Source organism: Callorhinus ursinus, unplaced genomic scaffold (assembly GCF_003265705.2).
Source record: "Callorhinus ursinus isolate GAN/ISIS: 27379988/994484 unplaced genomic scaffold, GSC_fseal_2.0 scaffold1, whole genome shotgun sequence".
Taxonomy (NCBI): Eukaryota; Metazoa; Chordata; class Mammalia; order Carnivora; family Otariidae; genus Callorhinus; species Callorhinus ursinus.
Genome location: NW_027397063.1, coordinates 125,508,279 through 125,522,642, shown reverse-complemented (window position 1 = coordinate 125,522,642; position 14,364 = coordinate 125,508,279). Strand labels below are relative to the sequence as shown.

The 14,364-nt window shown below is 38.2% G+C and overlaps 1 protein-coding gene across 2 annotated transcripts in view; it reads left to right on the top strand.

Annotated features, from left to right (window-relative positions):
- The window catches only part of EFHB (EF-hand domain family member B), a 60,935-nt gene that overhangs the window by 31,240 nt on the left and 15,331 nt on the right, over nucleotides 1–14,364 (top strand). For both annotated transcript variants that reach the window (XM_025882851.2, XM_073900726.1), the window contains exons 6-9: nucleotides 1,939–2,068; nucleotides 7,351–7,434; nucleotides 8,019–8,086; nucleotides 11,503–11,657. In XM_025882851.2, the coding sequence (XP_025738636.1) occupies nucleotides 1,939–2,068; nucleotides 7,351–7,434; nucleotides 8,019–8,086; nucleotides 11,503–11,657 (437 nt within the window). The remainder of the gene's footprint in view (nucleotides 1–1,938; nucleotides 2,069–7,350; nucleotides 7,435–8,018; nucleotides 8,087–11,502; nucleotides 11,658–14,364) is intronic.

Sequence of the window (14,364 nt, the reverse complement as noted above, 5' to 3'; positions counted from 1 at the left end):
TGCCTGTCTGGCTCAGTTGGAAGAGCATGTGACTCTTGATCTTGGGGTCATAGTTCGAGCCCTACATTGGGGGTAGAGTTTACTTAAATAAATATTAAAACAAATACACAATACATACATACATACATACATATCTCAAAAAAATAAAGAGAAAGTAAATGTAACATTGAAATCCCATTAACCAGAGATAACTATAGTTGATATATTGAACATCTTTCTAACCTGCATGCATTAAGCTATCTTTAGTTAAATGGGATAATATTCTCCATGCTTCTGGGGAACCTGCTATATACATTAAGTGTTTTTTATTTAAAATAATATGTCAAGGGCACCATTCAATAACAATAAATATATAACATCTTTTAAATACACTTAATTTTAGTCCTTACAAGTAATACGTATTTCTTTTATAAAATACAAAGAAAATCTCCCATAATTCCCAGTCTTTCACAGATGATACTTTCATAGATGCCTTTCTTTGTGTGTTCATATATGAGTATATACATGTGTTTTGTTCCTCACCATATATACTTTTTTTCTATTTGCTTTTCCCCCCATTTAATGAAATACCTTAGCTGCCTTTTCATGTCAGTATCTATATTGTATTTTTTAGTATTACAAAATACATTGCCTATATATCTTTGTGAATGTGATATATGTTTTTAGAATACATTCCTAAATTTATGAGCATTTGAAGTATTTACTCTTAGAGCCAAACCATCCATCTGAATAGCTGCCCCAATTTGCCCTTACACCTACAGTATATTAGAATTTCCATTTCCCCACATCCTCCTTAATAGTGAGCTTTGCCAATCTTCTTTATTTTTACTTAACTGAAAGACAAATTATGATTTTACATTATTGTTTTTATTTACATTGTTTGGGTTACTAGTGAGGCTGAATCTCCATCATTTCTTTCTTTCTAAATTTTTTAATTTATTTTTTTGACACAGAGAGAGACGGCGAGAGAGGGAACACAAGCAGGGGGAGTGGGAGAGGGAGAAGCAGGCTTCCTGCCGAGCAGGGAGCCCTACACGGGGCTTGATCCCAGGACCCTGGGATCATGACCTGAGCCGAAGGCAGACGCTTAACGACTGAGCCACCCAGGTGCCCCATCAGCCACCCAGTCTCCATCATTTCTTAACCTTTTAGTTGATCTCTAGTTTTAGTCTTACTTTTCTTATCTAGAAATAGAAAACTAATACCACATCATGACTTCAAAAAAGTACAGTATTAGATCTTAAGTATAAAGACCTCCCTTTGGATTCTCAGGCTTCAGTTTCTAATATGAGATAAGTGATTATAATGAAATGGGAGGGTTGCAATGTTCTGATGATCTCACCAAATCTCGGTGAGAGCAAGTACAAAACAACAGCCTCTCAGGTCTTAGCAGAGTGGAAGGGACAGCTGGTGTCCCAAAGCATTGCAGTACCTCCCCTGATCTTCAGGATTTCTGTAACATTGATGGGGCCTGCATTATTCATCATTTATATGTCTTTCTCCCTTTTTTTAAAGATTTTATTTATTTATTTGAGAGAGAGAGAATGAGAGATAGAGAGCACGAGAGGGAAGAGGGTCAGAGGGAGAAGCAGACTCCCTGCTGAGCAGGGAGCCCGATGTGGGACTCGATCCCGGGACTCCAGGATCATGACCTGAGCCGAAGGCAGTCGCTTAACCAACTGAGCCACCCAGGCGCCCCATATGTCTTTCTCCTACATCATTTCCCTACTTGCCTACCAAGTATTAACACAGGAATCATGTCCTACCAGTCTCCCAGCTCATGTGGGAGCATGCTTGTCCTCGGTAGCCAAATCTGTGCAATCCTCGCACTGTTACAATTCCATTTAGTTCCCACTCTCATTTTCATTGTCAATGAGAGCATAATGTGCTTCTGGCAAGATAAGGTTATTTGTGTTGCTTCCTCTTTTTTTTTCACAGGAGAAGCAAAGAACCGAAAGTATAACCCATCAAGTTTCCATAGATTTAACTTGTATGGGGTCCCAACACCACATTTTAATGATGGAAGAGCCATGGCAAAAACTTTATATTGGCTCCATGAGCTACAAATGTAAGTTTAATTATTTTGGGTCCTGAAACAGGTATTAGATATATGACACATGGGAGAAGAGTTGTAGATTAAATTTATTTTTTGAAGAGGTGTAACACATTGACATGGTTAAAACATAAAATTAATAGGAAAAGATACACAGTGATATGTCTTCCAAACCATCCAGTTCTCCCAGAGATAACCATGATACTGTGTATGTGTGTCATTCTAAATTACTTCATGCCTTTATAAGTAGCAGATCTGAAGATATATGTGCATGTTTGTAATCTATAGATTAACCCTATTCATGTTTTTTTCTTTTCTTTTCCTTTTTTTTTTTTTTAGATTCATTTTTTTACTTTAGAGGGGGTGGGCAGAGGGAGAGGGGGAGGGAAACCCAAGCAGACTCTGTGCTGAGTGCACAGCCTGATGTGGGACTCGACACAGGGCTTGACATGGGACTTGATCTCATGACCCTGAGATCCCGGACCCCGAGATCACAACCTGAGCTGAAACCAAGAGTCACATGCTTGGTCTCAGGCCAAGAAAGGCCAAAGAATGCCAATAGCCTCCAAATGTTGGAAGAGGCAATGAATAGATTCTCCCCTAGAGCCTTTGGAGAGAATACAGCTTTGCTGACACTTTGACTTGTGACTTCCGGCCTCCAGAATTGTGGGAGAATGTTTTTGTTGTTTAAAGTCACCAGTTTGTGGGAATTTGTTGCAGCAACCACAAGAACCTAATACACTGTGCTTGCACTTCTATACATCAGTGCTGGAAGTGGATTTGTTTTGCCTTCTGCCCTCTTTAAAGAAGATGCTGGCCATCCAAGTCTCCATAGGTCTCAGTGTGCACAGGAAGTTTGCCTTCCCACAGATACCCAACCTGCCTAGCTCATTCGCCTGTCTGGTCGATAGGAGCTCCCTGTTACAGAGGCAAAGTGCTAAGTGCTTTACATAGTATTAAATTAATCCTACCAATAACTCCATGAGGTAGGTGCATTATAATTTTTATCCTTTCCATTTTACAGATGAAGAAACTGAGGTACATAGAAGTTAAATCATTTACCCAATACTATGCAGCTAAGAAGTGCTAGGGGTAGGAATAAAACCCGGGCAGTGTGGCTCCAGAGGCTACCCCTAACCACTATACCAGGTTTATAGGCACTGTTTCTATGATCATGGGCCTGAAATATCGATTTCCATTCCTCTTCTGTTTTTTTATTATATGAGTTTCTAATACTTGAATTATTCAAAAACAATAATGGTAAAACACAAACACCAAATAAGTTCTTAAAGTATTCTACTAAACCTGTATGAGATAATTTTCTTTGGAGTCCAGAAGAAGGGCCCATATAACAAATATTTGTTGGGGTGCCTGGGTGGCTCAGTCGTTAAGCGTCTGCCTTCCGCTCAGGTCATGATCCCTGGGTCCTGGGATCAAGCCCCGTGTAGGGCTCCCTGCTCGGCGGGAAGCCTGCTTCTCCCTCTCCCACTCCCCCTGCTTGTGTTCCCTCTCTTCCTGTGTCTCTCTCTGTCAAATAAATAAATAAAATCTTTAAAAAAAAAACAAAAACAAATATTTGTTAACTGATTAATATTAAAGCAGTTAAACCGTATATAAAGGAAAACAAGAAGTGATTTAAATATTTATTTAAATATTTAAGGATTGTAGATATATATAATTATAATATATAAATTAATCCTTAAAGGGTGATAACAAAATTTGGTTTATCCATTTTTGAAAGCTTAGAAATATAAACCTGCTATCAATTTATAAAAGATCTGAAATAAACACATTAACAACAATGCAGTCCTTTTTCTTTTTAATAGGTTTTATTTATTTATTTGACAGAGAGAGATAGTGAGAGAGAATGCACAAGCAGGGGGAGCGGCAGGCAGAGGGAGAGGGAGAAGCAGACTCCCTGCTGAGCAGGGAGCCCGATGTGGGACTCAATCCCAGGACCCTGGGATCATGACCTGAGCCAAAGGCAGACACCTAACCTAAGGTCCTGACCATGTGGTCCTTAAAAACATCCTAAGGGCAGAACTTTTAGGTTATTAACAAAGACATATTTATCAATGATTTGGTGGGATAGTCATAGAAAAATACATTGAGTACACCCAAAACTAATTCAACGTTATATGCCAATATATCTATTTCTTTTTTTTATTTTTAAAGATTTTATTTATTTATTTGAGAGAGAGAATGAGAGAGAGAGAGAGAGGATGAGAGCGGGAAGGGTCAGAGGGAGAAGCTGACTCCCTGCTGAGCAGGGAGCCCGATGCGGGACTCGATCCCAGAACTCCAGGATCATGACCTGAGCCGAAGGCAGTTGCTTAACCAACTGAGCCACCCAGGTGCCCAGCCAATATATCTAAATTAAAAAAATACACTGAATTTGTAAAAGCAGGTAATATGCAGGGTTCATTTTCGTCCAACTTGTTTCCACCCCCAAGGAAACATTGCTTATGGAACAATGCTTTATTTGATCATACTTCTTATATTTGTTGCAGCAACAAATATATAAAGTGGTTCATTATAGCTAAAGCAATAATTCATTATTGCTTTGGTTTGCTGGATTTTAAAAAGAACTCACTGGGGCACCTGGGTGGCTCAGTGAGTGGAGTGTCCGATTCTTGGTTTTGGCTCAGGTCATAATCTCAGGGTTGTGGAATCAGGTCATGACCTCAGGGTTGTGGTATTGAGCCCTGTGATGGGCTCCAGGCTCTGGGCTCTGGGCTCTGGGCTCAGCGTGAAACCTGCTTGAGATTCTCTCTCTCTCTTTCTCTCTCCCTCTGCCCCTCCCCCTCCCACTCTCTGTCTCTCTCTCTCAAATAAATAAATAAAATCTTACTATTTCACTATTTCATTCTTCAGTGTGATTTCTATTATAATTTCGGAGTTAAGTATCTCAGTTTTATATTTTAATGTAAACTTGGTTTACACTCCACTTTTAAGGAATATATTTCCTCTATAAAGCTACCTCTATCTATATTCTGTTTATGACTTTGGTTTGAAGAATTGGTTAGAATCTTCATGTGATAGGTGAGTGTGTGTGTCTGAATGAAAAAATTCACATGAAGGCCTTTATTTCAAGTTGTTTAGTGAATGCTCTGAGGCTGTGCAATGATGTTGTGTAGTTATGGATATTTCGACATATGTGACTGCTTACAGATACTTCCTAGTTCTTCCAGAAACATAATCCAGGCATTTTAGGGCAAAAGGAGTAGGCTCTGTGACTTATAATCCTTACCCACTTCATCCCTGCGTGTTTCTAATTATGCCCTTTGGAACTAGTTTTTAGAGTGTCAACTTTATTTGTTCAAATTATGGCCCTTAAACTGCCATTGATTTATTCTGACTATACCCATATTGTTCTTTTTTCCCCATTTTTGAACTAATGGGAAGTAAAGGAAGACAGAAGAAATGAACTACTTTATATTTCATCTTTTGTTTCTCCACAGAGTGTCACTCTTCTCCAGAAATTTATTCAACTCGGTATTTCTATAGTACAGGAAATAGTTTTAAAAGCAAATGGAGTTTAAGAATTAAGTGTTCATTGTTTTTAGTCTTTACAAAACAATAGAGAATTTATTAATTTTAATGTTATTAAATAGTAGTGTTGTAATTTTCCAGTTCTCAAAAGAAACCTTGTTCATTTAATTGTGCACAGTGATAGAAGTAATGAAATTATGTTACAGGAAATTGGCAAAATAAAATCACCCATAATCCCATCACCAAAATTTAATGTATTTCTTTTTAGTGTAGCTTCCTGTGTAAATGTTTACATAGCTTTAATCAGAGTGCAAACCTATTCTATATCCTGCTTTTTCACTTAACATGAAATAATTTTATATTGTGTATTCTTAATAACCAACATTTAAAATGTATGCAAAGTATATTCTTGTCAATGTGACATAATTTAATCACCCTCCATGATCAAACATTTATCTTCTTTTTTTTCCTTTGTAGTCAGTGAAGCTACAAACATTTTTATATCTATAACTTTCCCACATTTTAAATTATTGCATGGATTATCTTCCTAGGATTGGTTCTCAGACATAGATAAAAGGGAATGACCATTTTTATGCTTTTTGAATCATATTACCAAAATATTTCCAAAAGGATTATAGCAATTTGCACTAGCAATCTACCAAGTGTTTTACCATACATTGTGCTAATGTTAGGTATTCTCTCTTTCTGTCTATTTTCAAAGTACCACTTTGTTTTTCTTTTATTATAGATTTATTACTGGAGGGAATCATAATTTCTCCATGTATTTGTTACTAGATGTGAATTATCTGTTTATATCCTATGGTTATTTATTTATTTGGTGCTTAATTTTCTTTTAGAAATTCTAGTAATTGCATTTATGATAATGTTAACACCTTGGTTTTGTTTACTGAAAGAATTTTAAATCTGCTTGTCTTAGTCTTTAGACAAAATGTTATTTTTTATTTTTTTAAAGATTTTATTTATTTATTTGACAGAGAGAGACAGTGAGAGAGGGAACACAAGCAGGGGGAAAGGAAGAGGGAGAAGCAGGCCTCCTGCCGAGCAGGGAGCCTGATGCCGGGTTTGATCCCGGGGCGCTGGGATCATGACCCAAGCTGAAGGCAGACGTTTAACTACTGAGCCACCCAGGTGCCCCCAAAATGTTATATTTAGATAAAATGTTATATTCTGTTATAAACTTATCTTTATAATACAGCTTTTCTTTAGCATATAACTTTTCTTGAAACCGTGTGTATTTTTTTTTTTTTTAAGATATTTATTTGACAGAGAGAGACACAGTGAGAGAGGGAACACAAGCAGGGAGAGAGGGAGAGGGAGAAGCAGGCTTCCCGCGGAGCAGGGAGCCTGACACAGGACTCCATCCCAGGACCCTGGGATCATGACCTGAGCCGAAGGCAGACGCTTAGTGACTGAGCCACCCAGGTGCCCCTGTGTGTATGTTTTGATGGCCCAAATGATACTATGGTATTCCAAGGGGCACCTGTGTGGCTCAGTTGGTTGTGTCTGACTCTTGATTTCAGCTCAGGTCATGATCTCAGGGTCTTGAGGTCAAGCCCTGTGTGGGGCTCCACGTTGGATATGGAGCCTGTGTAAGATTCTCTCCCTCTTTCTGCCCCTACCCTCCCCACTGGGGCTCTCTCCCTCTAAAAATAGATAAATAAATAAAATAATAATAATTAAGAAAAAAAGAACAAATGATACTATGGCATTCCTCATTGTATGTGTACTTGGCAGCCAAGAGTACTTAGGTAATAAAGATGCTTGACAGTTTTCTGATTTTATAGGAAAAGAGGAGCTAAGGTCGTATCCAAGAGAGTTGATGATTTCAAAGAAAAGTTTCAACATAAACTTGGAAGAGTTTTAGATCCGTAAGTTAATAATTAATTTTGAATTGATAGCGTCTTTGGATGAAAAGATAAAAAGTACTCTTTTGGTAAATGTTGGTTTGTTTTCTGTTAGGTTCTATCCATTAAGTAAGAAAGTCATCCTTTTGTGTCAATCAGGGAACTCTCTTACTTTCTTGCAGGGCCTGGGGTTCTAGGAAAGTGCTGAGTCCTCTGAGATGAAGTGGGCATTCAGAGACCAGGGAGGGAGAATTTTTTGTAAAGCTTTATTTCTGGGATACTAGAAATTTAATTTATCATGTTACATTTTTTTTTTCTCTCTCTTTTCCCTGTCTCTGTCTGCCTGTCTGTTTCTACTTCCATATTCTGCTTTGAGTATGTTCTTAATTTTCTTTTTTCTGGGCTACTGAAAGCCAGGGAAAGCCTTTAACCATTGCCTGCGCAAGTGAAAGATTAGACAGAAGATCAGCTGGAGAACTTCTGTTTGATCTTCATAGTTTGGTTATAGGAGAAATACAGGCTATTAAAAACATATGGCAAGCATATTTTAAATTCCAGAGATGCCATGTGGTGAATATTTTAACTAAAGGATTTGTTTTCTTTGATAGCATTGCAGAAACAATGAATGTTCCCCCAGACCACACATTTGGAGCTTGTCTCCGTGCTGAGGAGTATGGTAAATATACAAACTTTCTCCTTAAAAAACAACAACATCCTTACAAAATTATGTGGTTAAATTCACCATCTCCTTCTTTCAAACTTCAAATTTTAAAGGCTTAAAATATTACATTGACATTAATGAACAATTTGTAGCACAAAAAAAGAAAAAAATGTTCATATTATGTTTGAAATAGGTACAGTTTAAAGTCTTTGTGAATGAATAAGTGTCGCCAAGGCTCAGAACTTTATTTAGAAAATAAATATGGCCTGTATTAAATAAGCCAAGGTGATTTGAGGCAGCTTTTTAATGAATTCAAGCATTGTACTAGGTCCCTGTTACTTAGAATGTGGTCTGCAGACTGGCAGTGTTGGTGTCCCCTGAAAGTTTCTTAGCAATGCAGAATCTCAGGCTCCACACCAGACCTACTGAAACTGAAACTGCATTTTACGATATTCCCAGATTAATTGTGAGCACATTCAAGTTTGAGAAACCACTGTACTCTTCAATCACATAATTAAGAACCACTCTCTTCCCACCAGCCAATCAATCAATTAATCCATAAAGTGGCAGAAGAAACTTGCCAGGATTTTGTCTTTATTTCTAAGCAATCTATACGGTAGACATTCAAAGGGAAGACTATGCTAAAGCTTATCAGGATTGGGCTGTATATCAGTGGTTTTCAAAATATAGTCTGTAGTCTACTAGCATTAAAATCACCCAGGGAATTTATTAAATATGCAGGTTCCGGGGACCTATGCCCAGACATTCTGATCCAGTAGGCTCTTATGTACATGAAGGTTTAAGAACTGCTACTGAAAATGTTTTAGCTAAAGCCCACTCACTGACAAAATATATATTTATTGAGCTTATGAAACAGTGTTTTAGAATATCATTAATTGCATTAATTAGGAGATTGTATTTCAGTTCTGTTTTTAGATGAACTGTTACATGTTTAATGTATGCCTATCCATCTTAGAGGCTCTTCCTACCTGTAAGAGTGATTAAGGGATGATTTAGGAAACCCATCAATTGGCCTGAAAAATAAATAGGTAATCGTGGTAAATTCTGCTTACTTGAAGGCAGGCTTCATGCTGGTGGGTGCTCCGTCTTCCTGTCTGTTGGATCCTCAGAGTCTAGCACACAGTACATTTTTCACAAATATTTATAGCATGAATTGGTGAATCCAACACATAGTGTATCATTTTGACAATTTGACAACATTGACAAATTTCCTAATAGTTGATCAAAGTTATCCCTACAAATTGAATGAGATAGTATTACAAAATGAAAAGGAAAACCACTGACATTAATAATTTTAAAAATACATAAGTATCAGTACCAGCATTGGTCCTGCATAGTTTAACTGTGAAAGGGGACTCTAAGTCCTCTTTGGACTTTTCCTGGAGTTTATGGATGGATGCAGATTAACTCTATGTTCTCATCTTTTATGATGATTATTGGGGTCAACTAATAGCATTTATTCTGCAGAAAGTTCCTGCTTCTAGAAACATATTGATTTCTTTACTGGGCCTGGATTTCTCCTTTACACTTACTTATGGAAATAAAGGCAGCAGTACAAAAAATGTCTCATCCCTAAGCCTGGAGTTATTGGTAATGTTAAGACACCTCCAGGAAGAGCACAAGGGCTGTGGCCAGCTCCAAGAATGCACCAGAGCAGAGGTAAGGTAAAGGAAAATCCAAGACTGGTAGACTACTGCCTCATGGGAGCTGGTTGCAGGCAGAGTACAATTAAAGAGCTTGCTGGGCTTTTCTGACAGCCATGGTGTGGTAGCTAGGTCATGGGTGTCCCAGGGCCAGAACTTGTGCTCCTGATTTCAGCTCTATAGAGATGACCCTTGAGTAATTGCAAATGATTTGACATGAGCTTCATACCTATTCTTTCAGGGCCAAGCCAAAAGAAAATATCAGCATACATCTCACTCAGCAGGAGTTACACATAGTGGGATTATGGTGGGAAAACCAGATGGAGTTGAAAAAACCGTCATTCAAATGGTTGTTTTTGCATGTTAATAGAGAGGGAAGGCCTCTGAAGATAAAAACTCAACCAAGAGCCATCTTGTGGAAGAAGGAAGATCTCCATTATACACAATAGCCACCCCAGTGTTTATATCAGAGGCAGGAATGTGGATGAGGAGAGGAAGTCCTGCTTATTTGTCAAAAATCACTCTCACTGTCTTGATTTCCTCTCACAGAGCCTTACTTGTGCTTTGCCCACTTGATTTTGGTCTGAGGCACTTGCCCGGTTCCTGGAACCAGCATTAGCTGTGGGCTTCTCACCCCCATCTACCCCTAAAAACGTGACTTTTATCAGAATATGTGGGATTAGCTCCTGATTTTATAATAAGTAAGAATCTTAGAGGTGCAGTGAGTACCTATTAAAAGAGACTCTTGACAGAGCCTAATATAGGGCCTTATATAAATATTAGTTGCTGTGAACTGCAGCGGATGTAGTGATTTAAATTATTCCATCTAGGGTACCACAGCCAACTGCCAACATGATCCTGACCTAAGAAAGTGGGAAGGGAGGTGTGTAGGCCAGGGGAAAATGAACTGAGGCAAAAGTTTCCTTCTTGTGACATCCACCAAGCCATCTCATCTGAAGCAACATGGTCAACTCTAGTCTGATCTCTGTCACCATTAACATCCAAGGAATGTTTCCCAAAAGGGAGTGGCAAGGAATGCTTATAGGCAGTGTGTATGTTTGTACTTTCTTTGTGTCATAATCTGGGGAAGTTCCTTAAAGTCATGAATGATAAATGGAAGCAAGGGCCAAGTCTGGGGGGATATAGCAGGTGGAGAGTTTATTACTTCCAGATAACTGAGGGGGTTGTGGGTCAGGGCTCAGTTAATAGAATTGCGGGTGAGGGTTGGTGTGCAGGTGGTTGTACCCGGGAAGCCAGGCTGAGAAACAGGAACTTGATATGCATACTGAAGGCAGACTGGAAATTCGTATTAGGCGGGAGTAGGGTATTTGAGTTCAGTTTTTACAAGGGGTCCCAGAGGTTTAGTCAACTTCAAGGCATTTAAAGTGGCCTCCACATGGACTCCTCCCTATCTTTCAGATCCTCAGCATTGCAGACAAATGTCTGCAAAGAAGCAGAGAGGCAAGGGCTTAAAATCTTAGGAAAGACAGCCAAGTAGGACTGATGATTCCCCCCCATCTCCCTGGCCCAAATTCATTTTGTCAGAACTTTTTCATTGAGCAGAGAAGTAACATAAAACAGAAGTATGAAGTTTTATTAATTACTTTATGTACTTTTTTATACACAAGGATTTTCTGTCATGCTGCATGAATCAGATTTAAGCGTGAGGTTTTTCTCATTCACAGACTTTGCTAGATCTCTTAGAATGGGAATAATATTAACAGACTTTAAATTCAGATAAAACACTCCCCCCCCCCTTTTTAATAGGAGCTGGTGATCTCATCTATAACAGACTTCCGGGTGAATATCTTCAAGGCAAGGATAGACAGAGAGCCCTGATTGCGGCAGTGCGACATCACTTGAAGAAAGTTAACTACCAAAACTTTGACACTTTGTTGGCAGCCTTCAGGCACTATGATAAGGCTAGTATTTGAATGGAGTTTTTTGGACTATGCATGGCTTATAGATCCTGGCAGGTTGGTGTAGATCAGGGGTCAGCAGACTATGGACTGAGGGTCAAATCCAGCCCACCACCTGTCTTTGTAAATAGTTTTACATGACAATTTGTTTTAAGTATTTTCTATGGCTGCTTTTGCACTACAGATGCAGAGATTGAATGGCCTGCAAAACCTAAAATATTTGCTTTTTGGCCCTTGACAGTAAACGTTTGCTGACCTCTGGAGTAGATCAGTGGGCCAAAGTGTGGTCCTTTTATCACCACCAGGGTTACTTGGGAAACTGTTAGAAATGTGCAATCTAAGGCCCACCAGCTGAATTGGGTACTCCAGGGTGGGGCCTAGCAATTGTGTTTTAACAAGCTCTGCAGGTCATTCTGATACAATTTGAGAACCACTGTGGCAGATTAACTGTAGTGTGCTGGGAGCAAAGTTGGGGGTGGTGGTGGTGGCATCATAGATCCCCAGGGAAGACTCCTGGGTCTAGGCCATCTATACCTAAAGTTGAGGATGTGTACATAGTGCTGTTAGTCTATGTACAAGTCAAGCTTGGAATGCTTCTCCCCTGGGGGAGCAGGGTGTGGTTTCAGTTTTGAGAGTGTAAGATTATTCCATTTTCAACCTAAATTGTGTCCTTTCATAAAGTCAGATCAATCTAGGCCTGCATAATTACCTCACACCATTTTAGGCCATCACAGGATTGCTTTCACCAAGCTGCACTGCCTTTAGCTTATACTAAGGTGCACTATTGTACAAACCTCTTGTGAAACATCACACAATTTTGTTACTATGTCCATAAGGCTGTTATTTATTTTTGTCACATGTATCCTCTTTATAAAGAAACCCAGTCTTTCTAAAGGAAATAATTGTGCTTCATTTATGTATCTGGTTTGTTTTTCCCTCATAAGCAGCATGAACTTTGTACTGATGGTGAATACGTTTTTGACTTGGCCACCAGGAAGCTCAGAGCCAATTCAACAAAACACATCAAGTTTGTGAACATGATCTTACAGCATGCATTTTGTGTGCTCTTTTTATTCCACATTTCTTTTTAAAGATTGTATTTATTTATTTGGCAGAGAGAGAGACAGCGAGAGAGGGAATACAAGCAGGGGGAACGGGAGAGGGAGAAGCAGGCTTCCCGTCGATCAGGGAGCCCAATGTGGGGCTCAATGCCAGGACCTCGGGATCATGACCTGAGCCGAAGGCAAACACTTAATGACTGAGCCAAGCAGGCTCCCCTTATTCCACATTTCTTATTTTATTTCATCTTTATTTTTTCTTTGCCCTGATTTCCTCAATTTTGGGGCTCTGTTTAATTGTACTTATTTTTCTAGGCAGCCTGAAACTATTTTAGAACAAGCCTTATTTAAACAAATAAAAGCCCATAAACCTACGATGATGCAGTGCATCATAATCTTGATAGGAGAAGGAAAAAAAAAGAATAATTTTATCTCAAAAAGAAAAGATATTTGTATCTCCCTTCCAATGTTGAGCACAATTTTAGAAAAGTTACACTTCACATTTTTTATCTTAAAAAAAATCTTGATTACTCATTGGCTTATTCAGTTTAATCCATTCATTTTATTTGTTTTTAGATTACAGGCCTGTGTGTGTGTATTGTACTGATGAATAAAAAGTGGGTTAAATATATCATTTAGGTTTGTACCAATTATGTAGGGACAAACACCAATCAGTCACTCACTACATGTCTCACAAAGTTGTGTTTAAAGAAAATGTAAGTATTCAACTGTTTCTCTGGTTTTTAATAGAGACCAATTGCTATTTACAGGTAATTTAAAAATGAATCTTCAAAATTGAAATATATAAGCTAAAATAAGTACATTTTAAGCTTTACTCAAATACAAGGATCTTACAAAGATGATAGCAGGGTAAATTTAGATAGCAGTGATATGAATCAGAGAACCTACCACAATACATAGTGCTCTGCTTTTTAAAAAATTCTTCATTTTAAATGTAATTATAGGCAAGACGATCATCTTAATAGCTGTTGATTATCTTAGTGAACCACCAGGCACATTCCTTATGATAAAATTAAATTAAGCAGGGAGGAAATTACCGAGAATTATTTAATGTTGATATACCTTTTAAATAGTTAACTTTTAATATGCACAATGCAGTGCTCATTGTCCTCCAGGAGCTTTTTTTTTTCTGAGAGGGTAATAAGATGTGGGTCTTCTAGTACAGCTGTAGGATAATTTTTGATTATTTGAATCTTCTACTATTGAATGCCCAGATTTACTTTAATGAAAAACACAAAAACAAAACAGAACAAATAAGCCATGATTTCCTAAATGAATCTTCTTGGCTTAGAGGATTAATTCTGTTATTTATTGAACACTAACTGTACATCAAACATTATTCCAGATAATGTGTAGACTTTCCACTTAGGAGATTTAAAATCTAGAGGGGAAATAAAAAGACTCATCATGTCCAGAAGTGGTCAGAGTAGAGTCCCCAATTTTTGAAATAGGTCTATATTATTGCAATTCCTTTTATTCTTTTTTAAAATTTTTAACTTATTTTTATTTCTTTTTTTCCATCACCCAGTTACCCCCATCCCCCACCCTCTCCCCTCCAGCAACACTCTGTTTGTTTCCTATGATTAAGAGTCTCTTATGGTTTGTCTCCCTCTCTGATTTCATCTTGTTAT